This window comes from Tursiops truncatus, chromosome 14 (genome assembly GCF_011762595.2).
Source record: "Tursiops truncatus isolate mTurTru1 chromosome 14, mTurTru1.mat.Y, whole genome shotgun sequence".
NCBI classification, from domain to species: domain Eukaryota; kingdom Metazoa; phylum Chordata; class Mammalia; order Artiodactyla; family Delphinidae; genus Tursiops; species Tursiops truncatus.
The window spans coordinates 8,970,043-8,996,134 of NC_047047.1; the positions used below are offsets into that span (position 1 = coordinate 8,970,043).

Below are 26,092 nucleotides of genomic sequence, written 5' to 3' on the forward strand. Positions count from 1 at the left end.
TACTTGCTACTGCTTCTCTAGACTGTGGCCTCATTCTGGGAGTGCTTGTTGTCTCATGGGCTGGGAAGCTGGATACCAGGGGGCAGACACAAAAGTCTTCTACCTCCTATGGAGCCCACTCTAGACACAGGAAGCCCTAAAACAATTTTCTGGTACAAGAGTGTCTCTGACATGCAGCGATTCCACAAGGCACTTTCTAAAATGTAAACTTTTAATTTAAATACAATGTACATGCAGAATAGTGCACAAGTAGAAAGTGTACAGTAATGATGAATTTTCCCAACACATGAACACTACCACACTGTCCCCCTCCTACTCCAGAGTAATTTCTTTCATGACTTCCACCACTTATACATTGGTTTTGCCTGTTTTTAAACTTTATAATGATGGAATCATGTACCTTTTTGTGTGTCTGGCTTTTTTCAACATTATGTGAGGTTCATCCATGTTGCATATATCAATAGATAATTCTTAATGTTGTATAGTATTTCATTGTATGAATATACCACCATATGATAGTTCCTAGTTTGGGATTATTATAAATAATGCAACTATGTTCATTCCTTTTGATGAATACGTGTACTCATTTCTTTTGGTGGAATGGAATTGCTGGGTCATAGGGTATACTTACGTCCAGCCTTAGAAGGTACCACAAAACCAATTTTTGAAGAGATTGTAGCACACAGCACTTTTTAAAGGAAAATTTTCGATGGCAAGGACTCTGTCTCCATGAGGATAAGAACTGGGCTGGAATTCGTCCTCTCTCTGAGGAGGAAGCTACTGTGCAAGCCATCAGCAGGCAGTAGGACAGGTTCTTTTCCTGTTTAGGTTGCAAGAACTGCATATGTGCTTGAGTGAATCAGCACAACTTTCTTTCAAATCTTATGCCACTCTGAATGATCAGATGTGTCTTCTTTCAAAGAGTTTATTAATAGAGTTTATCAGTTAACACCTTTGCAAGAAGAGATGGCGTACTCAAAGAGCACATCAGAATTAATGAAGAGACCATTTAGTCAGGGTAAGAGAAAAAACAAGGAATGGTGAAGCACCCAGGGACTCACCAGTGGAAAACTGTTACCACCCATTGACCCAAAGGAGCACTGTTACTGTAGCCCCGTAGAAGGGCCACCTGACTTTGACTGGAAGAGGAATACAAGAGGTAGTGAGGTAGGTGCGTTACTGAGTCCAAGCTCTACTGCTTGTCACACAACAGGCCAATAAATCGAGAGATGAGGTGTTGGGACAAGGAATAGTGACTTTATTTGGAAAGCCAGCAGACCAAGAAGGTGGCGGACTGGTGTCCCAAAGAATCATCTTAACCGAGTTAGAAGTCAAGTTTCTTTTTTTTTTTTAAAATCAGATTGAGTATTTATTTATTTATGGCTGCGTTGGGTCTTCGTTGTTGTGGGCGGGCTTTCTCTAGTTTCAGAGAGTGGGGGCTACTCTTCGTTGTGGTGCACAGGCTTCTCATTGCAGTGGCTTCTCGTTGCGGAGCATGGGCTCTAGGTGCACAGGCTTCAGTAGTTGTGGCTCGCAGGCTCTAGAGCGCAGGCTCAGTAGTTGTGGTTCACAGGCTTAGTTGGTCCACGGCATGTGGGATCTTCCCAGACCAGGGCTCGAACCTGTGTCCCCTGTATTGGCAGGTGAATTCTTAACCACTGTGCCCCCAGGGAAGTCCCTCAAGCTTCTTTTATGCTAAGTGGGGAACAGGTGTGGCTGGTTGTTGCCCTGGGAGTGTTGTGATAATCCTTTGTTCTTACAGCTGTCCACCTAAGTCTGGTCACAATGTTCCTGTAAACCTCCAATAAGACAAATGTTATTCTCTATTCTGCAACTTTTTATCTCTATATGAATGAAAAGTGTCATACCTTTAAAGGTCAAGCCTCGGAGACAGCCTTGAGAAAGGGGTATGATGTATATTTCAGGCTTTAGGCAACAGTCTTTTATTATTTGAGACAAAGATGTAGAGCCAGCATGACTAGTACAGGCAACAGAGCACAAAGGTTAGAGCTAAAGGAATAGATCCAATGTGGAGTCAGGTTTGTTCTCTGTTACAGGTGGGTATTAGGAACAAATACTCCAGTCTCCTCTCCTGCCTCTCATCTCCTGCTGGTGCTTCCCATGGGCTAAACCCAGGTGGAAGCTAGAAGGCAAAGCAGAAGTCCATATAGGTCAGCATCCTAGAATAGTGTTCTAGGACACAAAGCAGGGCAGAGAGGGAGAAGGATGAATCTGGAGGGGCGAACAGAATAAGCAACACTATATATATATATATTTTAAAGGATCCCCAGGGGGGTCCCCTTCTTTTCTTTAATAAATTTATTTATTTAATTTATTTATTTTTGTCTGTGTTGAGTCTTCGTTTGCTGCATGCAGGCTTTCTGTAGTTGCAGCAAGTGAGGGCTACTCTTAGTTGCGGTGTGCAGGCTTCGTATTGCGGTGGCTTCTCTTGTTGCGGAGCACGGGCTCTAGGCACGCGGGCTTCAGTAGCTGCAGCACACGGGCTCAGTAGTTGCGGCGTGTGGGCCCTAGAGTGCACAGGCTTAAGTAGTTGTGGTGCGTGGGCTCAGTAGTTATGGCGCACACGCTTAGTTGCTCCGCAGCATGTGGGATCTTCCCAGATCAGGAATCGAACCCATGTCCCCTGCACTGGCAGGTGGATTTTTAATCACTGCACCACTAGGGAAGTCCCTTCCTGTTTAAGGCTGAATAATATCTCATTGTATGTATATACCACATTTTGCTTATCCACTCATCAGTTAAGGGACACCTGGGTTGCTTCCACATTTTTAGCTGTTTAATAATGCTTCTGTGAACAAGGGTATACAAATATTTCTTCAAGACCCTGCTTTCAATTCTTTTGGGTATATACTCAAAAGTGGAATTGTTGAATCATATGGTATTTCTATTTTTAAATTTTGGAAGAACCACCATATTGTTTTCCCCAGTGGCTATGCCATTTTACACTCCCACAAGCAGTGCATAAGCTTTCCAATTTCTCCACATCCTCTCTAACCAACACTTGCTGTTTTCTGGGGTCTTTTTGTTTGTTTGCTTTTTAATAGTAGCCATCCTAATGGGTGTAAGCTGGTATTTCATTGTAGTTTTGCTTTGCATTTCCCTAATGATAGTTGAGCATCCTATCCTGTGCTTATTGTCCATTTATGTATTTTATTTGGAGAAATTTCTGTTCAAGTTCTTTGCCTATTTTTGTATTTTTTTTTCTGTTGAGTTTTGGAAGTTGTCTGTATATTCTGGATATTAATCCCTTATCAGATGCATGATTTGCAAATATTTTCTCCCATTCTGTGGGTTGCCTTTTTACTCTGTGGTTAATGTCTTTTGATGCAAAATTTTTAGTTTTTTTAATTTTCATGAAGTCCAATTTGTCTATTTTTTTCTTTTATTACTTATGCCTTTGGTATAATAACCAAGAAATCATTGCTGAATCCAGTGTTGTGGAGCTTTTGTCCTGTGTTTTCTCTAAGAGTTTTATTGTTTTAGTTCTTACATTTAGCTGTTGATCCATTTTGAATTTAACTTTTCTATATGGTGTTAGGTAAGGTCTAACTTCTTTTATGTGTGGATATTCAGTTTTCCCAGCACACTTTGTTGAAAAGACTATCTTTTCCCTATTGAATAGTCTTGGCACCTTTGTCAAAAATCATTTGACCATATATGTGAGGGTTTACCTCTGGGCTGTTTATTATATTCCATAGGTCTCTATGTCTGCCTTTATGCCAGTTGATTGTTGTAGCTTTGTAGTAAGTTTTGACATGAGGACTGTGAGCCCTCCAGTTTTGTTCTTTTTCAAGATTGTTTTGGCTATTGGGGGTCCCTTGAGATTCCATGTGAATTTTAGGATGTGTTTTACTATTTCTGCAAAAATCATCATTGGGATTTTGATAAGGATTGCACTGAATCTGTAGATTGCTTTGGGTAATATTGACATTTTAACAATACGTCTTCCAATCCCTGAACATGGGATGTGTTTCCATTTACTTAGGTCTTCTTTCATTTCTTTCAGCAGTGTTCTGTTATTTTCATTGTGTAAGTCTTCACCTCCTTGTGTTTTGAAAAAGTGGTAAGGATTGGCATTAGTTCTCCTTGAAGTGTTTGGTAGAATTCACCAGTGAAGCCATCATGTTTTCGATTTTTCTTTGTTGGGAGATTTTTGTTTACTGATTCAATCTCCATACTAGCTATAGATCTATTCAGATTTTCTATTTCTTGGTGATTTAGTCTTGGTGTTGGTTTTGTGTTTCTAGGTATTTCCCCATTTCATCCAGATTATCTAATATTTCGGTGTGAAGTTGTTTATAACACTCTCTTATAAGTCTTTTTATTTCTGTAATGCCCCCACTTTCATTTCTGATTTTTAGTAATTTGAGTCTTCTCTCTTTTTTTCTTGGTCCATCTAGCTAGAGATTTGTCGTTTTTTAAATCTTTTTGAAGAACCACCTTTTGGTTTTATTGATTTTCTTTTGTTTTTCTATTCTCTGTTTTGTGTATCTCTGCTCTAATCTTTATCATTTCCTTCTGCTAACTTTGGGTTTAGTTCTTCTTTTTCTAGTTCCTTAAGTTGTTGATTTAAGATCTTGCGGGGGGTTTTGTTTTTTGTGTGTGGGGAGGTTAAATTGAAGTATAGTTGATTTACAGTATTGTGTTAGTTCAGGTGTACAGCAAAGTGATTCATTTATATATTTTTTTCAGATTATTTTCCATTATAGGTATTATGAAATATTGAATATAGTCCCCTGTGCTGTACAATAAATCCTTTTTGCTTATCTATTTTATATATAGTAGTGTGTGTCTGTTAATCCCATGCTCCTAATTAAGATTTTGTCTTTTTTAATGCATTTATAACTATAGATTTCCCTCTTAGCACTGCCTTTGCTGTGTCCCATAGATTTTGTTATATCATGTTTTCATTTTCTTGGGGTTTTTTTCAAAGTTTTATTTTTCCTTTTTTATTGAGATATAATTGACATATAACATTGTATTGGTTCTAGGTGTACAACATAATGATTTGATATATGTATATATCATGAAATGATTACCATGATATTTATAGTATCCATCACCACACACAGTTACAAATTTTTTTTCCTTGTGATGAGAACTTTTAAGATTTACTCTCTTAGTAATTTCCAAATGTACAATACAGTATTGTTAAGTATAGTTACCATGCTGTAAATTATATCCCCAGGATATAATTATAACTGGAAGACTGAAAATTGTACCTTTTGACCAACTTCACCCATTTTGCCCACCCCCTATCTCTCACCTCTGGCAACCACTGATCTGTTCTCTGTGTCTTTGTTTGGGGTTTTTTTAGATTCACATATAAATGAGATCATATGGTATTTGTCTTTCTCTGTTTGATTTACTTCACTTAGCAAAATGCCTTCAGGGTCCATTCATGTCACAAAGGGCAGGGTTTCGTTCTTTTTTATGGCTGAATAATATTCCACTGTGTATATACACCACATTTGCTTTATCATCATTTGTCACTGTACACTTAGGTTGTTTCCATGTCTTAGCTATTGCAAATAGTGCTGCAATGAATGGGGGGGGTACATATATCTAGATAGTGATTTTGTTTCCTTTGGATAAACACCCAGGAGTGTAATTGCTGGATCATAGGGTAGTTTTGTTTTGTTTTGTTTTGTTTTGGTGTGTTATATGGCTTGCAGGATCTTAGTGCCCCCTGCAGGGGAAGTGCGGAGTCCTAACCACTGGACCACCAGGGAATTCCTGTGGTAGTTTTGTTTTTAAGTGTTTCCATTTTCATTCATCTCTAAGTATTTTCTAGTTTTCCTTGTGATTTCTTTTTTCGTCCATTGTTATTTAAAAGCATATTATTTAATTTCTACCATTTATGAATTTTCCAGTTTTAATTTTGTTATTGATTTCTAACTTCATCCCATTGTGGTAAGAGAAGATACTTTTAATGATATCTATCTTTTGCTATCTATTGAGACTTACTTTATGGCCTAACATATGGTCTATCTTAGAAAATGTCCCATGTGCACTTGAGAAAAATGTGTATGCTGTTGTTGTTGGGTGAAGTGTTCTATATATGTCTGTTAGATCTAGTTGGTTTATTGTGTTAAGTCCTCTATTTCCTTACTTTTGTCCAATTGTTCTATTATTGTGAGTGGGGTATTAAAGTCTCTATTACTATAGAAATATTTGTCCCTTCAATTCTGTCAGTTTTTGCTGCTTTTTTTTTTTTTTTTTTTCCTGATGAAGCCTCTCTTCCTGGCTTGAAGATGGCTGTCTTCTTGCTGCATCTTCACATGGTCTTTCCTCTGTTCAGAGAGAGAGAGGGAGGGAGAGATCTGGTGTCTCTTCTTCTTCTAAAGACACCAGTCATATTGAATTAGAGCCCCATCCTCATGACCTCACTTAGCTTTAATTACCTCCTTAAAGGCCCTATCTCCAAATGTAGTCACATTGGGGGTTAAGGCTTTAATATTTGAATGGGGAGTGGGGGGCACAATTCAGTCCATAACAGATCTCAAGGGCCAGATCTGGGTCATGGCTCCCACCTGCCAGGAGACTGGAGAAGTGGGGAACAGAATTGTTATGATTGGCTTACATCCCATGCACAGATCTGACTTGTGCTTTCCAAGGCCTGGTTCTACTCTAGTCCTTCACGTTTATGAGCCACCATCTCCTTTCCATCCTTTTCTTAAATTACCCAGCTGATTCCTATTGCTTATCTTCAAGGAATACTACTAAATACTTATTTAAAAAATAGTAATGACATGTGATATATATATATATATTTCCATTTTGCTACATCGGCAGCTGGGAGCAGCACCTGCCACATGGATGGGGTTGAGTAGCAACTTCAAGAAGCAGCTATGGCTTGTGTCCGTCTTTGTTGTGTCTCCCTTCTGTTCTTCCTGAAAGTTTAATAAAATCTTGTTTCTCTCCCTGCCTAGTTTCAACTGTGTGTGTGTGTGTGTGTGTGTGTGTGTGTGTGTGTGTGTGTGTGTGTGTGTGTGTGTGTGTGTGTGTGTGTGTGTGTGTGTGTGTGTGTGTGTGTGTGTGTGTGTGTGTGTGTTTAAGGGGGAAGAGGATGGGGCTTGGCCCGTATTTCTGAAGCAGTAGTCAAGAGTTGGTTCTATCCTTTCTCCAAAGCCAGGTGGGGAGTTGGCCGAGGTCACTCCTCTCTAGGGCCACCAGCATTCTGGGCTGATGGGGTGAGGAACAGTTCTCCAGAAATAACCTGGGGATGGCTCCTGCGCACGTAAGAGCCCTCTGGGAACCACTCAGAGGCGGCTGGGGAAAAGGGTCCTGATGTCGACTACTAGGCATAAGTACCATAATAATTATTTGGGTGGGCCTAGGACACCTGTCCTATGGAGGGAGGTAGGATTGGGGATTGGTGGTGAATGGGAAACACTGACTGCCCTCAGGGAGCCTACAGTCTGGGGGGAAGGTACAGACTTGTAATAGGTCCTGCACAGCAGGATGGGAGAAGCACCGGGTACCATGAAGGCACATGGGATGGGTACCTGGGCCAGTAAGTCTTCCTCAGAAGGCTTCTGAGCGAGGCTGGAAGGAACAGTGGGATCCGTGAAGGGAATGTTTTTCAGGTCAACGTTTTCTGTACTTCCAGATCCGAGGGAGGGCCAGGCATGCAGGGGAGCTGAGGTGGTGCCTCAGGGCTCAGCCCAGACAGAGGTTGCCTTGGGGGTGGGGATGCCATGGGGGTAGGGAGTCAGGAGACTGGGAGGAAGCAGGGCCAGTAAAGAGCCTTCCTACTAAGACATCTGGGGTTTAACTTGAGGGCAGTGGAGTGCATGGGCCAGGTTTATGCAGGGCGGTGAGCTGATCAAAGTTGGAATGATTCTTTTAATTTATCATCTCCTGACTTCCCCAGTACCCAAGGCCATCTCAAATGCACCGCAGTTACTCCACAAGGGACGCTAGAATTGTTCCACTCTACTCTTGGAGTTGACCCTAGATAATCTCTCTCCACACAGCCCACGTGGAAAGACTTTTTTTTTTTTTTTTTTGCACGGTTGGGGCCAGCCTACCTGGATCTCTCCCAAGAAGCTGCCTCCCTGATTACTACCCAGGCATTCAACTCAGTAGCTCATGGGCAGGTGATGTCCAACCCAAGCTTCTAGGATTTGGCTCCCCAGCCCAAACACTGCTCCTCCACAACCATTGCTTATGTGGGAGGGAAACCAGACAGCTCTGCACAGGACCTGCGGCTGAGACGTGGCCGTGAGGTCAGGGACCTAAGTTTAAGTTAGACAGCCCATCATCAGGTGGTCACCAGCTAGTCATCATGCATAATATGGCAACTCTGTGGCAGGTGAGCATCCTCTCTCTCCTGGGCCCTTGGCAGACATCACTAATCGATTATATCACTTTCACACTGAGTCAGCCCAGAGCTGCAGACAAACCACCATCAATCAGAGCTGGTACCTGGGATGAAGCAGGTTTGCCATTCTTGTCCCAGACCAGACAGGATCCAAAGGTCAGGGTGACTCTGAGTCAGAAGCCAGGCTGGAGAGCAGCGGTCCGTACACCAGGAATTTCAAAGGCCCTGAGGTAAGGAGCTGAGCAGGGGGTGGTCAGGCTGGCCAAGCAGAAGTGCTGGGAAGGAGTTGATGATTCACATTCATCCATAACTTCAGTTTACAAAGCACTTTCACTAAATGCCCATGACTCCTGAGGTAGAAATGACTTACTTCCGTATTACAGGTGAGGAAATGGAGGCCCAGTGAACCCTATTCGTCTGGTGTCACCAGCATGGCAGCTACGGTTTTGGTCTACCTGGCAGACACACTTCCTGTGAGGTAACACAGGTAAGCACAGGACCTGAGATCAGACTCTCTCCTGAAAAATCTGTCCTTACCCTGAGACCGCCGGGGGAGAAGGCAGCAGAGCTGAGCCAGATGGCAGTGGTGTGCTGGGAAATGCTGGAGCGCCGGCTTGTGGGGGATGCGAATCCTCTCACTTTGGCCTAGTTCAGGCTACCAGCGTGATGTTGTTGAATGCAGGGCTGGGAAGAGAGGCTGTTGGATGGACACCCCAGTGGACAGAACCTCCCAGTGGGAGCCAGCTCAGGGCAGTGCCCCGGAGAGGGGCTCAGGGTCGGTGCCTGCACAGCCTGGTTGGTCAGCTCTCCCTGCAGTCCTGTGAGCCGCGCAAGCTCTTTCCTGCCGGGGTGGGAGCTCATTCCTGTTGTTTGCAAGTAAAGGGCCTGAGCATCCTTCCTGAACCATGGGGGAGTGGGTCTCAGGGCTGGGGATCTGCCTTCCACCTCCTTGATCTTTCCTCCCCACCCCCTGCTCCCTCAAGGGAGGGGTGACCAGGCCAGGAAGGTGGTAGGAATGCCGAACATCAAGCCAAGAACCCGACAGTCAGGATCGTTGGTCGGTCGTGGAAGGGGTGGAGGTGGGGAGGCAGCCCCTCCCCGCCTGGAAGCCCCTTCCTGCTCTCCCTCCAGCGGCCCCTTCCCTCCTGGGCAGCCTCACAAACACAGCTGGGCAGTGGCTCCACTTGGCATGGCCCAGAGTGGGGCAAAGGCTTTTGATACCTGAGGAGCCGGGCAGGGGGGTACCTGTGCCCTTGTCCCATCCACCCATCACCGCCTGCCCCTGCAGCCTGGAAACCAGGGGACACTGCACAGGTGACTCTGCAGTGACCCAATTCTGCCCTGCCCTCCTGTCTGGAAGCCCTGTTAAGTTTTCCAGCAGGACATTCTTGGAGTTACTTGCTCCGGAAGCAGACCTGGCTGATCTTACGACAACAGAGCGAAAGCCGCCGCCTAGCGTCTGAGCGGCTGCAGGGCTCCAGTTTGAATGTGGAAACGCCCGTTGTCCTCGGGAGACCAGGTGGCCAACCCAGGCTGGGTCCCTCGGGCTTGGCGACAAGCAGGGCTGTAGTGGATGGGCAGGTATACCCTGACCAAAGGACAGCAGACACCACTGAGCTTCAGGCAGTGATCTCCATGTGTCTGGAAATTCTGATTTTTAAAGAGAAGCCCAATTCCCCAATTTTTATGTGAAATCTCTTGATTTTTAAATGCTGGCAACTAGTTACAAAAACATTTTTTAAAATTACATGGGTTCAACTAAACACATCTTCAGGCCACCATCTGCAGCCTCTGGTCTTGAGCCTAAATGGAAATCTCTCACTTCCCAGCCAGCCCTTCTAGTACCTCCCTCCCACTGCCAGCCCATGGCTGTGCCCACCGTGAGCCCGCTCCCCTGCAGCCCCTCCTACGCTACCCTACCCACAGTGGCCTGAGCCACCCCCTGCTTCCAGACCCCCTGGCTCCCCGCTTTGAAGGTCACACCAGAATAGGACACCCCCCCCCGTGTCCTTGCTGCAGTCACCCACAGACCCTTGTGTCCTCCCCAGTCCTTGCAGACAGCAGTCCTCGCCCCAAACCGCTGATGTCCTACTTGCGCTGATTTTTTGTTTTAATTTTTAAATTTTTTTAAATTTTTTCTTTTTTGGCGGCGAGGCATGCGGGATCTTAGTTCCGCGCCCCCTGCAGTGAAAGCTGGTTTCAAGGCTCCCACATCTCAACTTCTCTGGTCCCGACCTCCTCTCCTCCAGTGATTTCTCTCCCACTCTCACACCACTCAGTCCCACGAACTCACCCAATAACCAAAGTGATTTCAGCCGCCCCCTTATGTTCCCAGCTCACCTCCTCTGGTGGCCATGGCCCTCTGAGCCCACAGGGACCCGTGTCCTGGGTCTCCCACTCCCTGCCGTCCTCACCTCCCCTGCCACTGCTCCCCGGGCTCACACTACTCCAGCCTCCGTAGCCTTCCAGATCCTCAGACATGTGCCTGCTCCTGCCCTGGGGGCCTTGATTCTCCCTGTCCCTGCTGCTCTGCCCCCAGAAGCTCCCAGAAGCCTGTCTCCTCCTCCAGCCATTGCTCAGATGCCACCTTCTACCTCTCTGGCCATTGTGTTTAAAACGCCACACCCTGGAAATGGGCAGTGGTGATGGTCGCCCACCATTGTGAATGTACTCAGTGCCGCTGAATTGTACTTAAAAATTGTACTTAAAAATGGTTAAAATGGTAAAGGTTATGCCAAGTTACGTTTGCCATAAAAAAACTGCACAGTCCACTCCCAGCCCTATTTTTCTCCCCAACGCTTCTCCTGACACTCTGTATTTTATTCATTTTTTAATTGACTGCCTCCCCCATAGGGCGTCAGCTCCACGAGGGCAGAAACTTGAAGGTTCTGTCCACTGGGGTGTCCATCCAACACCTAAAACAGCACCTGGCACCCACTGGAAATAGACCGTGTGTGTCAAACGGCCTCTACTTAGACTGTCCCTGGGAAAAGGGCTGGGACTGTGGGGACATCCCTTTCAGAGTCGCCTCCGCTCACCACCGCCGACAGCTCAAACACCACAGATGGTTTGGAAGGAGTCCTAAAAAGACCCTGAAACATGGTTTATGCCTCAAAGGCAGGTGCTGGCCTGTGGGTCCCCAGGGCAGAGTCAGGGACTGTTGGGACAGGGCAGGTGACACAAAGGAAAGAGTATAAAAACCACGATGACCTGGGATGCACCTGTCCGCCTAGGGCGGCAGTGCCAGGAAGCATGTACAGGGTGCCCTTCCAGCGAGCCAGGCACTCCACGCAGCCCAGCCTGGCACCTGAGGCTGCGGGGCCTCTCGGAGCTGCTGCTTCATTTGTAAATAGGGATGGTACCATCCCCGGGAATTGAGAGTGAGGAAAATCATGGAGAGCTAGCACGCCGGAGCTGCAGGGCACAGGGCACAGAGGTTTTCCAGGAAGCACGTCCACTTTCAGCCCTGGTGTTTGCTGATGCCCAAGCAGAGCCACAGCGTCCCCCACCCCCACCCCCACCCCCGCCCGGGGACCAGCTCAGCATGAGGATACTCACATGGAAAGGAGTATTTCCCAGAGCAGCCTCCAGAGGGCGCCACCATCACGGCTCTGAGCCACCCGAGCTCAAGTTTTGCTGCCAGGCCACCAGCCCACCTCTGTGCCAGGGTGAGGCCGCTGTGGCTTTGCAGATGAAGGGGACCCCAGCAACCCTGCCCCGTATCAGGCAGGGCCCCACACACAGCAGATGCCCCTACCCAGGGGGTCTGTAGCCCAGCACCCAGGGCACTTGCAGGGAGGGTAGCCAGAGAATTCGGTCCTCTTCCTGTTCCTCGTCAACCACGGAGACTCCAGAGGCTCAGAGGGATGGGAGCACGTGGGTGCTGCGGGAGCCGGGAACTCGGGCTACTTGGGCTGGCGCCTGGCTTCTCCCCAGAGGAGGAAGGGAATCCAGACATGTCCCTGCAGAGCCTGAGTGTTCACAACAGCGGTGACCACCTGCCAGATACCCCATCGCCAGCTGATAGATCTGATGCCATAAGTCAGGACCCTGAGGCCAATAGTGGCACTGCCCTTCCAGGATCCTGTATGAAGTTCAGCAGGCAGCTGTGCCCGGCTCCCGGGAACAGGCAGCCTGAGGAAGGGAGGGAAGCAGTGCCTCTGACAGGGGCACCCCTCCCACTGAGACAGGCGGGGGCACACTGCTCCCCAGGCAGAGCCTGAAGGAAGGAGGGCGTTAGGCTGCACGGTTTGAGCCCCTGGAGCAACCACATCTGAAATATGGCAGATGCCCCAGGCCAAGATTGTAACCTTTACCCCTCTCTTTCCCTCCAGGTGCCCCCAGTAGGAACCTCCTGTGCCCCACACCCTTGTGTCGCAGGCAGCTGGGGGTGAAGCGGGGGGCTCACCAGGAAGATTCAGCAGCAGCCTGGCAAGTCTGCATCCACCACCAGGGCGGACCAGCGCTTCCTGCTCAGACCCTCAGCCCCCAGGGGTGCTGCAGGGCGCCCTGTGGCTTAGCTCAGAGCATTGGAGTCACGCCTGAGTGCACAGCTCTGCTCCCCCACTTACCTGCTGGGGAACCTGGGCAAGTCCCCAGCCCTCTCTGTGCCTCAGGCCCCCATCTGTACCATGAGGTAGGCAAAAGGCAGCTGTCCTGGGGCGCAACTAGCCAAGTGGATTGAAGGCACAGGACGAAGGGCACAGCCTGCTGAGGTATGTTGCGGGAGGCTGGGTTTGGCTCTGGGTCCACCCTTCACTGGGGTGATGGCATCCCAGGCCCGAGCAGGTGCTGGGCAGGTCCCTCTCCCTGGCTCCCCTGTGTCAGCCTGTGGGAGGCACCACCCGCAAGGATGCCCCCACCTTGCCCTTGCAAAGGTCCACACCACACACCTCAGGGCAGCGTGGATTCACAGGTGTTTTATTGGCTTTTCCGTAGGCAGCCCGGATGCCTCACGCTGCTAACCGGCCCCTCGACCCCTCACCCCACTCCTGGCCTCTGTTCTGGGGCCCTGGCTGGGAGCTGTCAGCCTTAACGTCTTCTCCCAAGGCCTTGCAACCACTGGGTCCCCAGCCCCTGGGCTCGGGCTGCCTCCTCGAGAGATAAACCCACTTTTCTCACTGCCTCTCTTTGGGCCAGGCTCCCAAGCCGAGGGCGCATCCCTGCGTCAGGCACGGCCGAGTTCTCCCGAGGAGTGGGCTCCACCCCAGAGCCCTTTGGCGGTGCCTACCCATCCCAGGCTGAGTCAGACCCTGTGCACAGTGTTGCGGGCTCAGTCCTACAGCTTGGTGTTGAGGTGGAAGGAGAAGTGGGGCACTGCATAGGTTGTGGCAGGTGGCACGTGCCACGCAGACGAGGCTGGGCAAAGTCTGTGACGCAGGGCACTGTCGAAGGATGCGGGGGGGAAGTGCATCAGGCCAGCGGCCATGGGTGAGGGTGCTGCAGTGGCCAGGAGGTGGGCTGGGAAGGCCGGGATGACCAGGGGGCTGAAGGGGAGTGTGGCCTGGCCCTTTAAGGGGTCCAGGGTGCCGGCGAAGTTCAGCGGGCAGCGCAGCATGGTGCCCCTGCAGGCCTCTGGGAGGGTGGGCCCCAGGGCCGGGCCCAGCAGGCAGGAGACGGCCAAGTCGGGCCCCACAGACTTGGTCCCGCACTCCTTGGCATCCACCTCCTTAAGAAAGGGAGACACTGCCCGCAGTTTTTTGCCGCCATGGACCAAGCCCTCTTCCTCCAGGCTGCGCTTGTTGCCCAGGCCTGGGCTGCTTGGGAAGGTGGTCAGGGGCACGGGGCTCTCGGCAGGGATCTTGGCCATGGGGGACACCCAGCAGGCTTTGGGTTTGGGGTACAGGCCCCTTCTGGAGCCGCCCTTGTGGAATGCAGAGGGGTGGTCGGCATCCCCACCCCACACCCGCTGGGGCTCTTTGGCTGGCAGCCCCTCTTCTTTGCCAGGAGGCCCCAATAACACCCCATCTTTAAGACTGGGGAAGAAGTCCCGAGGGTGCTGGCTGACAGGCTTCAGCACCTCGGTGGGGTAGGCGTGGAAGCAGCCAGTGAAGATGGGGGCCGACGGGTGAGGGCCCACCTGAGCCTCCTCCTTGAGGCTGCCACCAGGGCCCTGTGTTCCCTCCGGAGGCGTCAGCCGGTGCCTGGAGTTCTCAGCCTGCCCTCCTGGGCTCCGGGGATTCTCCAGGGGCCGAATAGCTGGGGGTGCCTGGGGCTCCCCACCTGCCCCGTGGCGACAGCCCTCCTCCTGGCACTGCAAGGCCTCCGCCTTGCTCACCTGGGCCAGAAGCTTCTTTTTGGCCAGTGGTGACATGATACCATGTGTCCCTTTGCAGTAGAAGCTGGACAGAAGCCGCCTGTAGGCCTCAGGGCAGCCGCTGGCACCCACGAAGGGCAGAGAGGGCCCAGGGGCTGGGCCTCGCTGTTCCATGCCGTCCCTGGAGGGCTCCTGGCTAGGAAGCCTTGCCAGGTCAGGGGCATCTGTTTTGGTCTTTCCTGGCATCATCTGGAAAGAGAGAAAAGGCCAGGCCTCAGGGCTGGGTGTGAGCCATGCACCCTGACCTGGGCACTTGGTGACAGCAAGGTCCCAAGGGGGCACCCAGGAGCCTCTGCTAGCCCTTCCAGCACCTTTGTGCAAAATTTTCAAAAGGTGTCCCATCCTCTGAATAGACACAGCCTGGGGTCAGGACACAGGGACTGGTGAACGGGGTACAGACTGGAGTTCAGACCCTACCCACGCACCCACCAGTGCTGCCCTCAGAGGAAGTTCTGGGTGTCCTAGGCAGGGAGCCCTGCGGCCAAGGTGAGGACAGGTACGGGGCGCTGTGAGGGGCAGGGCACGAGGCGGCCAGAGCTCACCTGGTCCACCCGCTTCTCCTCCTTGGCTTTCTTTGGCCTCTCAGTGGCCCCGTCATCCCCCCGATGCTCCTTGGCCATCTTGTACTGCTTCCTGGGCTTGGAGGGGGGCAGGGGCTTGTCATCCTCTCCCTTCAGGTGCCGCACGTATGGGAGGACCAACCTGAGGAGGAACCGGGCACGCTGACCAGGAGGCCAGGCTGGCAGCAGGCTCCCACCGCTCCAGGCCTACCCGGCCTCCTCCAGCCCCGGGCCGCAAACACCCCTGCCCGGCAAGCACACAGACAACCCACGGGGGCCCGCGCTCTCCCTCATCTCGTCCAGGAGGCCTGCAGGCCTGCAGTCTGCCCTCCCCGCTCAGGGCCGTGCTGGTCCAACCCTGGGGGTGAAGGCCCAGGTCCTGTGAGCCGCGGGCCTGGCCGTACCTCTCGTAGTGGCGGCGTGTGCACGTGGCCGCGCTGGTGCTGCCCGGGCTGCCCCCCAGCTCGTCATACACGTTCTTCCAGAGGCGGCGGCCAGTCACCTGCAAGGATGCCACGTGAAGGCATGGCCGGCGGGCACCCCCTGGCCACGGGGTCCTCACAGCTTGGGGTCCCCACTTGGATGCAGTTTTGCAGCTGCTTCTCCAGCAGTGGGGCGGCGAGGTTGGAGGGGGCTCCCCTGGCTGCCAGCCAGGTCTCCCGCCCAGGGGCCGCCCGAGTGCTGGCCCAAGCAGCTTTCCAAGCACGAGGACAGAACAGATGGGAAAGAGAGGAAATCTTGCTTTGAGCAGCAAAGTAGCAGCGGGCAAGGCGGGTCCCTCCTTCTCCCCGTAGCACACAGGGGAACTGGGGAAGGGCAGGGTTTGGGACGCTGCCTCGTCCTCCTGTCTAGTGGTAAGGGCAGCTCTGTTGGGCTCACTCTCTTCCCCCAGCTTGACGTGCCAGGAGATGCAGCAGGGTGAGGCCTCAGAGGTGCTGTCCTTACCAGCTCATAGGCCCCCAGCTTCTCCACGGCCTTGTAGATCTTCCACAGGTTAACTGGAGAAAAGAGAGGGCAGGGCCACTCTCAGTCTTGGCAGGAGGAAGGGGTAGCCAGCAGCCTGTCCCCCTGGCCCTGTCAGGCAGGCACAGAACCAGCACGTACCCAGACAGGGCCACTGGGATGGCTAGGCAGGCCACGCCCCGTGCACTGGGGGCCCAGTGGCCTGTGAGGGTGGAAATCCAGCCCCACCCACTGCCAGCCCTGTGCCTGGAGGGGGGCACCCTTTCCGTGTGCAACCCCCGTGGGCTGGCGGCGTCCAGGGTTACCCAGAATGGAGGTGCTCCCCGATGCCCTGCCTGGGTGGGGGTCCCCTGCCGGGTGCCCCCCCTCCCTGCCTGCACCCCAGGGACGCACTCTGCTTGAAGCCGAGATGGGGCACCCTCTGGATGGGCGTGTGTCGCTCCTTCATGAACTTGTAGAGGCTGACCAGGAAGGCCTGCTCCTCCTCCCGCTCCCCGCCTGCCTCGGGGGAGTCCTGGGGAAAAAACATGAGGCAGCAGCATGAGCCCTCAGTTGCTGGGAGGCTGGGGACGGGCGGAACCTCAGGCTGCTGGGGAGGAAAGAGATGCGTGGCCCCCAGGCTCCCACAGGAGGGAGCAGACCCCCAGACCCAGCTCTGGGCTGCATTGCTTGTTCCTGGGGTCAAAAAGGCACAAGTGTCAGCTATTAGTGCCCAGAACCCCAGGTCAGGGTCCACAGAGGCCCTGGGAGCAGCCCTGCACCTTCTCCAAGTTTCTGACCACTTCTTCCACTTGTCACACCTGCATCTCAGCTCCTCTACCACACTGTGAGTTCCTGGTGGTAGGCGCAGTGCCCCCAGGGCTCCCAGCAGCCTCCGTGGTCCAGGTTGAAGGAACAAAAGTGCCTGGTGCTCCCTAGCTCTGTGGCGCCGCGCCGCCAGGCCTGACTCTGTGACCCGCCCGTCCACGTGCTTAACTCAGGGAGGGGAGACCCTGTCCTGGGCTCCAACTGGCACTTCTGTCAGATGCACAGGTCTTTTGGTTTCTGCTCTCGGGGAATTTCTGCCGATGCTGTTCACGTGGCTGGTAGCTCAGGGCAGGGGACTACTGTTAGGCTGGGGCTGAGGTCCTGGCAGGGCAGGCCCCAAACACGAGAAGGACGAAAAACACCAGGGCCTAGAACCGTGCCGAGAGCCACGTGCTCCAAAAATACTCTATTCGAGTACCATGTCCCTGATTTTGACTAATCAAAGACCTCTGGTAATAAGCAAGCCACCTCATATGTTAATGCACGGAATTGGCACACACTGGAGCCCAAGGCAGCTGTTCTCTGGAGCCTCGGAATGAAGGCGCTCTGACCACAGCTTCAAATGAATGTGCTCTTCTATTCCTCTTCTCTGAACTCCAGGCAATCTGTTAAAACCTGTTCCCACTTGCAGCTACTCTTCTACACGAATCAGGATTTCTACTCCAGCCTGTGCCACCAAAGCAAATGGCTGCAAAGCACGACGCTGAGGAGTTGAGGCTGCCCACTCTGACCTCGCTGGTCAACACAGCTGCGCTGATCTCACGAGGTGACTCTAAGGTCCATGTTATCGATGTGGATGGACGGAAGGATGTAAATGTAGTTCCACATCGTAGAATAGTGCTTTTGTCTGTTTCATATGTCAGGGTTCCAGGTAATCCTCATTTGATAAAAGGGTTCTGCCACAGAAACCAAGCCTGAAACCCTAGCCAGGGGTGACGGGTGAGCCTTCCTGTCTGCCCCGCTCCCAGCGCCCAGTGCAGGGCCCAGGACAGCGGGGCTGGGCCCCTTTCCAGGCTCTCTGCAGGATGGGGGGTAGGGAACACATCTCCAGGGAGTCTCCATGTTCACCTGGGAGGCTACACACAGGTGGGGCGGGGGTGAGGGGGGGCAGGGAAGAGGGCCCCAGGGGGGTCGTCCAGCTCACCTCCAGCTGGACGGGGCTCTGGCTCCTGTTCTGCTCAGCGTCGGGTTGAGGAGACACAGGTGGGTCTAGGGGGTCACCATCCTCTGACTGTTTCCTTTTGCCTTTGACAGGAGGTGCTGGAAGGAGAGGAAGAGGGAGAGAAGGGGGGAGGAGGGAGAGAACGTGAGATGCTGGCAGGGAGGAGCAGGCGGCAGGAGGGCCAGGTGGGGGTGAGTCCTCGCCGCCGTCCTCTGCTGCGTGTCCTCTGCACGCGGTCCCGGCTGCTGCAGGCAGCCCTCTAAACACACACAGGGCTCCCCCGACTCTGCCCTCCTCCCCTCTCAGCCCCACCAGGCCCCGCCCACACCACACCTGACACTCTTCCTTCCTCCATTCCAGCCCTCTGCCCACAACTTCGAAGGAAACCCTAAATCACCTTGGGGTCAAGTGACAGGAGACCGGCACTGGGGCCGTGGTGCTCGGGGAAATCATGTCTCCAAAACCTGCCCCACCTTCAGGCAGAAAGTTTGGGAAAGCTGCAGAGGCTTCCATGATTGTGGACCCCCAAAGCACCACGGGGGGCTGCTTGGACCATAAACCCTCCAGAAATAATCAAGAAGAGGGTAAGTTCCTATTTGTGAAGCACCCAGCCTTTGCCTGAGGCACCAGCAGAGTCCTCACTGCCCCTAATTAGGCCACACGCTCCCCTCACCTGCACGGTTCCTGGTGACCCTTCAGGTCTCACCTGACAAGTCGCTTCCTCGGGGTGGCCCTTCCCAGCCCCCAGCCAAGCACAGCACTTCTCTCTAGTCATCCTCTAGCCATCCTCACACCATCCAGATGGGCCATCCAGACTGAGATGCCCACGGCTTGTCTGGCCTCCTGAGAACTTCGTGAGGCCGCCCAGCAACCCACAAAGTAGGTGGCAGGTAAGCGAGAATGAGTGTCTCACAACAACCTGACAGAGGGGAGGGAGGAGCCAGGGGCTTGGTTTTACTAAGGGCGTCCTGAGAGCTGATGGCTGCAAAGACACAGCACCCCTGCCGCTGCCAAAGCACAGCCACTGGGAGCTGCTCTGGCTGGCAGCAGATGTGAGACCGGGAGCCCATGTCCTCTGACCTTTTCTTTTTTTCTTTCCTTTCTCCTTTTGGTTAATCCTTAAAGAACTGTCCTGGTTCGCTCCAACTCAAGAAATCCTTACTGCTGGGAACGTGCAAGATTCCCCCTCCAACCCAGACAGAAAAAGAATCTCCTTAAGAACAAGAAACCCGCGCCAGAGTGACCCACAAGGTCAGCAGTACCCAGAAGCACGAGCTGCAGAACCTCCGGCCGCTGAACAGTGTCCCCTTGCGTAGCTGTTCACAAGGGCGCTGTGCAGGGTCTTGGCTCTGTGTCACTGGCCCTTTCATGTATGTTCTCTCATTGAGTCCCAGAGGAATCCCATTTTAAGGGAGGCTGGGGGGACTGAAGCCAGAGAGGTTAAGTTGCTTGCCGCCCTGAGGGACCAGATTCAAAACAAGGTCTGTCTGACCACCAGTCCAGGGGCCTGGCCTCGCCACCACTGCGGCTGCTGTATCACCAACACCGCGAAGCCTTGGTGGAGAGTCCAAATAAACCAGGAAGGGAAACCCAGCCTAACACTTGTCAAGCATGAGTTGGGCCTGGGCCGTCCTTGCAGGCTGGCTCCTGACCACTGGAGACACGGTCAATCTCCAGAAATAAGTGGGTGCTAATGACTGCCCCCCAAAAGACTGATGCCTTTCCAACCAGGTCCTTGGGCGAATCTGTGCATCAGCCTCCCCTTCTGTGAAATGGGGAGAGAAGGACGCTGGAGTCCTTTGCTAACTAGCCATGAATCCCAAAGCCTTCTAGGTCATGGGCATGCCTGCATCCTCCTGTTTTTCTCCTTTCCCTTCCTGCCTTCTCTGCTCTGCTTTTACATCCTCTCTCCCTTCTTGCCTGAAACAAAAATGCTCAGCTCCGAAGGAGTCTCTCCATCGTGTTCCTGTGATGGGGCTTCTCACTGAAGCCCTCTCGCAAATTTGCTGCAAGTCAGTCACTGTCCTCGGGCCTCAGAGAAATAAGGTGGTGGGACCAGGGCCCACTGGAATCACGCGGGGAGCATTTAACAGACATGATGCCTGTCTCCCACCCCACCCCCGCGTGAGTTTGATTTAAGGTCCTTCAAGGGGCATCAGAGTTTAAAGCTCCCCAGGGGAGCTGAGAGGGCAGACAGGTTGAGAGCCACCAGGCCAGAGTGGCCCTAGTCCCTCCTGCTCAGTTCCAGAGTTGGTGAGCTCTGCCTGGGCCATTCTCTCCTGGGAAAATATCCTGGAGTCAGGCACTTGGGTTACCTGGAAAGGAGGTCACCAATCTGAGCTGTTCAACTCCAGACGGGAAAGGGATTATAGCTTCCCTAGAGCCACAAAGGGAAACACTCTATCTCTGTGTGCGGCTGAGTCCCAGAGTGCAGCCGGCCTCCGTTCTCTCGCACCCAGGACTGGTGGTGTGCTCACTCATCCTGGCAGGGCCTTCTAGGCCCACACCCTTGCAGCCCCGATGAGGGAGGGCGGGGAGAAGTCTTTGCCCTCCTTCCCCAGCCTGTCCTGTCCCTGGCTGTCCTATCCTTCTCTTCCCCAATCATTGGTAGATCAGGGTTCCGGGTAAATCTTCATTTGGAAAAAGAGTTCTGCTACAAGAAATAAGTTTGAAACCTCCTGCTGTAGGTGCTGGGTGAGTCCTCCTGCCTCCCAGAAACCCAGCTGCCGCTGAGTGACCGCTGCTGCCATGAGCACTGAGTTCCTGTCTTGCCCCGAGCTTATGGGTGTATAGATCCCCTCTGAGCACAAAGCCTCAGATGCCCTGTTGTAATGGAGGTGGATTCAGTTACAAAAAGAAAACCTCTGCTCTCCAAAGGCATGCCCTTCAGACATCGCCTTTTCCATCCAGGAAGCAATAATGACAATAATGGTTATTATTTATCTGTTTACTTTAATCTATCTGGAATCTGTAAGGTATGAGGGGCTTCCCTGGTGGCACAGTGGTTAACAATCTGCCTGCCAATGCAGGGGACAAGGGTTCGAGCCCTGGTCCGGGAAGATCCCACATGCCGCAGAGCAACTAAGCCCGTGAGCCACGACTACTGAGCCCTAGTGCCACAACTACTGAAGCCCGCGCGCCTAGAGTCCGTTCTCAACAAGAGAAGCCACCGCCATGAGAAGCCCACGCACCGCAACGAAGAGTAGCCCCCATTCGCTGCAACTAGAGAAAACCCGCGTGCAACCCGCGTGCAGAAATGAAGACCCGACACAGCCAAAAATAAATAAATTTATAAGGTACGAGATAGGGGTTTAACCATACTTCCCCATGGGTGGGTGGTCCCAGTATTGACTGAGTGATCTCCTCCCCCAATAATCTGAAATGCTACTTTCCCACAATCTGCAGGCTTGTAAGGAACACTTTGGGGGCTGGTTTTGGACTTTCTCTTCTGCTTGATTCACTGTGGAATGCTGGACCCATGCACAGTTTTAATTTCTGTAGCCTTGTAACACAACGTACTATTCGGAGCATAAGTCCCCCATCATTACTCCTCTTAGAAAATTCCTTCTGAAGTTTAGGATAATTCTGTCTCATAGAAAGGAAAGAGGAAAAAAAGGAAGGGAGGGAGGGAGGAAGCGGCGGGGGGGGGGGGGGGAGGAAGAAAAGAAAAGAAGAAAAACCACTGAGGTTTTGATTGAATTGCATTTACATTTAGAAATTACTTTGAAAGATAATAACACCTTTCTGATAGTGCATCTTCCTCTGCAGGACCACGTGTCTCCGTAGATTCAGGTCTCCCTCTGCAGTGCTCAGAGGTTCCTGCTCACAGGCCCTGTGCATCCCTGTTGAGCTTATTTCCCGAGTTTTGTGCAGCTAGGCAATAGTGTGAGAAGAACCCTGACAATGACAGCAGGACTAAGCTCACAGCCCGCTGCCATTTCCTCATCTCTGGGGCCCTTGTGACCCAGCCCCTCACTGGCAGCGAGGGGGCGTGGCAGGTGCTGGGCAGTGGGATGGCTCAGGCCCCTCCTATGTTAGGAATCTGTCTCTGTTCAGCTCCATGGCTCTGTGAAAGTCAAGCTTAACCTTAGATCCTAATACCACAGCAGTGAAGAGGTTAATTTCAGTCGCTGGCTGCAAAAGTGGAGATTCCCAAAGTGAAGCCCACCTGTTCTCAGGCCCCTCTCTCCCTCTCTTTCCACACTATGTACTCCACCAACTGAAATCAGTCTCTGCTAGGCCCTGGAGTAGGCACTTCCATACATTAGCTCACTCCATCTTCCCAGCACCCAGTGGGTATTATTTCCCCCCCTTTAACGATACAACACCTGAGGCTCTGAGAGGGTCAATAACTTGCCTGAAGTCACACAGCTTTCTAGTGGCAAAGCTGGGATTTGGAACCAGTGCAGTCTGCCTGTCCCAAGACACTGAACCCTGAGATCTAAAGTTTTTTAATGGGAGCAGGGAGACCCCAAGTTCCTTCTCTGTGCTCAGAGGGTGCCCATTTGCCCACCCTCCCTGGGGGATCTGCAGTCTCCCACCACAGCATTCCTGTTAGTCTGCTGCCCTGCCAGATGAACTGAAAGCAGATGAGAGTGGGGCAGGAGGAGGGATGGGGAGGGAGCTCTGACTCCACACAGGTGCTTCTGTACCTTAGTTTACCTATCTATATTAGACCCCCCATGGGCCCAACGTTCTAAGCAGAACAAAGCAAGAAACGAGGCTCTCCCTACCAACCACAGTTGACTGTGTGCACATGTGTGCGCGCATCCCTCAGTGAGATCTGAGGTCTGCCTGTCCTGCTCACTCCCCGGTGTGTCTCAGCGCCTGGAGTCCTGCCCAGCAGAGAGCAGGTGCTCCAAAAACACAAGCCCCACTGAGCCTTACCGGTGCAGTATGAGCTACCTGACCTCAGATAGTGCTGATGCTGAGAGCCGCCCGGCTGTGACTAGTTCAAGGCCTGCCTCTCTCTCTCTTTCTCTCTCTCTCTCTCCTCCCCTCGCCCCCTCCCCCGCCTCATTCACCCTTGGTGTGATGGAAAGGAAGCGACACTTCCTTTCATGAAAAGTCACCCACTGGGAGCACCGTGTCAATTACCACAATAATGGTAACAGCAGCCTCAATAACAACCAGCAGAGGCGGGCCACACCTCCTCGCCTAAGGCCGTTGGCTTAAGTTTCTCTTAGCTGGAGCTGGAGCTGAAACAAAGACAGCCTTTGAAGGGGCCAGTCCACTCTGTGGCCCAGGAGCCGGCTGCCTGGCAGTCTCCGTGTGGAGCTCGCTCTAGCGTGGTTTGGGGAAGGGGGACCTGCCAAGGTCTAGGAACATCTGGGGCCAAGATGACAGCCTTGAGTGTAGAAAAGTGGGGGCATGGGGGCACCAGATACGACACTGCCAACTCCCAAGCCCTGCTGGAATTCGGCCGCCCTTTAGCCGGCTCTGGGATATCCTAAAAGACCCTGTTCCAGGATGGGGCTGAATCCCCACTGTCCCTCCCCTCCAAGTCTGGGTGATATTTGACAGTAACAGTAACGGCTCCATCTACGGACCGTTTCCTGTGTCCTCACGGACTACATTTCCTGCACCTACTCCACCTATGGGGGAACCAGGCTTGGCAGCGGCTTGTCCAAAACACTGGCCAACAGTAGAGGCACAGCCAGGACGGAGCTGTGTCAGCTGCCTGACCTCTGCCTGGGGCACTCGTTTGCCTCTCAGCTTTTCCGCTCCGCTCCTAGAGCACCCCACACCCTCCGCCAAGGATGGCTCTCCAAGTCGGTACCACAAGGTCCCAGAGGGAGGGTGGGCCATCCCAGGCCAGTTTCCAGAACCATTGCGAAGGGAGAGGGGGCGGGGTCTTAGAGGCCTGATTCGTCCTCACTGCCAGACCAGGGGTGGTCTGTAAAACTCAGTTTCCCAGACTCTTATACAAGAAGGGGCTGATTCCCTGAGGTCTTTTCTACCTCTGCCGTTCCAAGTTCGAGGCCCCAGACGGGTCCCCGGGGCTTGTACGGACTCTGGAACTCCACTCCCGTGGCCCAACCCACTAGCTGCCATCTCCCATCCCTCCTCTGCCCTAACACGGCCTGTGGGCACAGAGACCCCAAGCCCCCAACCCTGGTGCTCGGGAGGGGACAAGAAGCACCTGTTATCCTCTCCTCGGCCCCGCGGACCCCTCCTCGATAGCTGACGACCCCGCAAAGGGACCCGGGGTCTGGCCAGCGAAGTGCCGCCGTACCCGCACCCTGAGCCTTCGGGGGTCCGGCAGCCGGCGACCCCCACCCCTATCCCAGCGTCCGCGGGCCTGGAGGACGAGAGCCCGGCCTGGCCGCGCCCCCTGAACACCCTGCGCAGGGACCGAGACGAGGCAGCCGTGTCGTGGTCCCAGGCTCGGACTGTGCGCGAAGCCAAACTTCTCGCACGCTCGCAGCCCGCGCACCGCCACTCCTCTTCTCCCCCCCACCCCACCGCCCCCATCACTCCCGGGGCCGCCATCCCGTCCCTCCTGGAGACCCGAGGAGAGAAAAAAGAGACAAGAGAAAGATGCGCCGAGCAAAAAGGGAAGCTACTTCTTCCCTGTCGTGGGGAGCGTGGGGGTGTGTGTGTAGAGGAGGGTGGACAGGAGACAAGAAGAGAAGAGACCAGAGAAGAAAAGAAAAAAGGGAAGGGAAAAGAAAAAGAGAAAGGGTAGGGGGCGAGCAGCCGGTAACCGCCGAAGGATCAGCACGCCCCTCGGCTGAAAGAGGAACAGTTGATTCTTCAAAATGCATTGAGCAAGTTCTTCAAAGCCCGCGCAGAGTCACTTTCAGGAAACGGCGGCCGCAGTGGAAAACGTCCCGCGCGCCCAGCGGACCCCGGTGCCCCTTTCTCGGCGGCGCCGGAGGGTTCTGAGAACCACCGGGATGTGACGTCGAGAGGGGGTGGGGGGCCGGGGGGGCTGCAGGCAGAGAACTGCTGCGGACAGCTGTCACAACAAATTAGCTGAGACCAGCTCGAGATTGAAAACCACAGCAGGAAGTGGGATGACAGAACCGTACAGAACTTGGTAAATTTCAGTCAAAAGACGACAAGAGTTTCGAGATAAACGCCCGGGAAGCCCCTGGCCGCCAAAACTTTTTGTCTTTCTTTTTTTTCGAAGAGCGCGCGCCGACACCGGGCCTCACCCTCCCGCTCCGGGCGGGGGGAGCGGGCGCCCCGGTCCAGGCTAGGTCCCCACGTCCTCGCCCTCGAGTCCACCCCCGGCCCCGCTAGCCCCCCAAGGCAGCACCGACGGCTACGAGCGCCGGGGGAGACCTGGCGCCGCAACTTCGCCCTCCCACGGGGCCGCCAGCCCCATCCCGGGCCGGACCACAGAGCCGCTTACCCATGGCCCGGCGAGGTCCAGCGGCTCCAGCCCGAGGTGCTCCGCACGACCCTATCTCTCGACCCCGCGCTCTCCGCGCTACTGACCCGCCGAGCAGCTTGCCAGCCGCCTACCCGCGGCCCCGCCTCGCCCCGCCCGCCTCCGCTCCGCTCTGGGCTCCGGTTGGCGGGTCCGATTCTTCCGCGAGGGGCAGGGACCGCCCCCTGAGGCAGGGGAACTCTGGGAGTTGTAGTGTGCTCTTCCCCTCCCCAGTCTCCGAGACCGCGGAACTAGGCTGCTCACCTGGAGAGACTGAGGCAGGACACCCAGGAGTCACTGCTGCCTTGTGCCTCTGGAGGCAAAACTCGAGCCTTGGAAAAATCCTCCTTGCTCCTCAGCAGGGAACTGGGGGTCTGCGTGGGGTGAGCAAAGCCCTTCTGACTTTGACTTGAACTCGGTGTAAGGCATTGTCCATCTCCCTCCCAGCCCAGCATATAAGTAGTGATGGTTGGTGTTAGCTAAACAAGGACCCCGCCCAAAGTAGCAAGTCTTTGGCCAAAGCTCTGTGGGGTCCCAGAAATGCCTGGGACAGGAAACC

At 53.3% G+C, this 26,092-nt stretch overlaps 1 protein-coding gene and 1 long non-coding RNA gene across 3 annotated transcripts; one reads left to right on the plus strand and one right to left on the minus strand.

Annotated features, from left to right (window-relative positions):
- Positions 1–6,961: 6,961 nt before the first annotated feature.
- Positions 6,962–25,284, plus strand: LOC109549300 (uncharacterized). The gene is made up of 7 exons (XR_004521738.2): positions 6,962–8,834; positions 12,682–17,759; positions 18,248–18,346; positions 18,516–18,739; positions 18,927–19,045; positions 19,281–19,406; positions 21,185–25,284. It is a non-coding gene; the product is annotated as an uncharacterized lncRNA (long non-coding RNA).
- Positions 13,252–25,659, minus strand: ARID5A (AT-rich interaction domain 5A). 2 transcript variants are annotated; one of them, XM_073791089.1, is made up of 7 exons: positions 25,516–25,659; positions 18,138–18,253; positions 16,580–16,700; positions 16,169–16,221; positions 15,628–15,725; positions 15,206–15,365; positions 13,252–14,852 (listed from the first exon to the last, which is right to left on the minus strand). In XM_073791089.1, the coding sequence occupies exons 1-7, from the start codon at positions 25,517–25,519 to the stop codon at positions 13,626–13,628; spliced, it is 1,779 nt and encodes a 592-aa protein (XP_073647190.1). In that variant the 5' UTR covers positions 25,520–25,659; the 3' UTR covers positions 13,252–13,625. The 2 variants fall into 2 exon arrangements, with proteins under 2 accessions (XP_073647190.1, XP_073647189.1); XM_073791088.1 differs by having other exon boundaries at positions 16,103–16,221.
- Positions 25,660–26,092: the final 433 nt, after the last annotated feature.

What these genes read in the sequence shown, in the direction of transcription:
- ARID5A (XM_073791088.1), bottom strand. An exon ending in CGTCAAGCTGGGGGAAGAGA is followed by an intron (nt 15,726 to 16,102) that starts GTGAGCCCAACA and finishes GCATCCTTGCAG; the next exon opens with GTGACTGGCCGCCGCCTCTG. An exon ending in ACACGCCGCCACTACGAGAG is followed by an intron (nt 15,366 to 15,627) that starts GTACGGCCAGGC and finishes GTTCCTCCTCAG; the next exon opens with GTTGGTCCTCCCATACGTGC.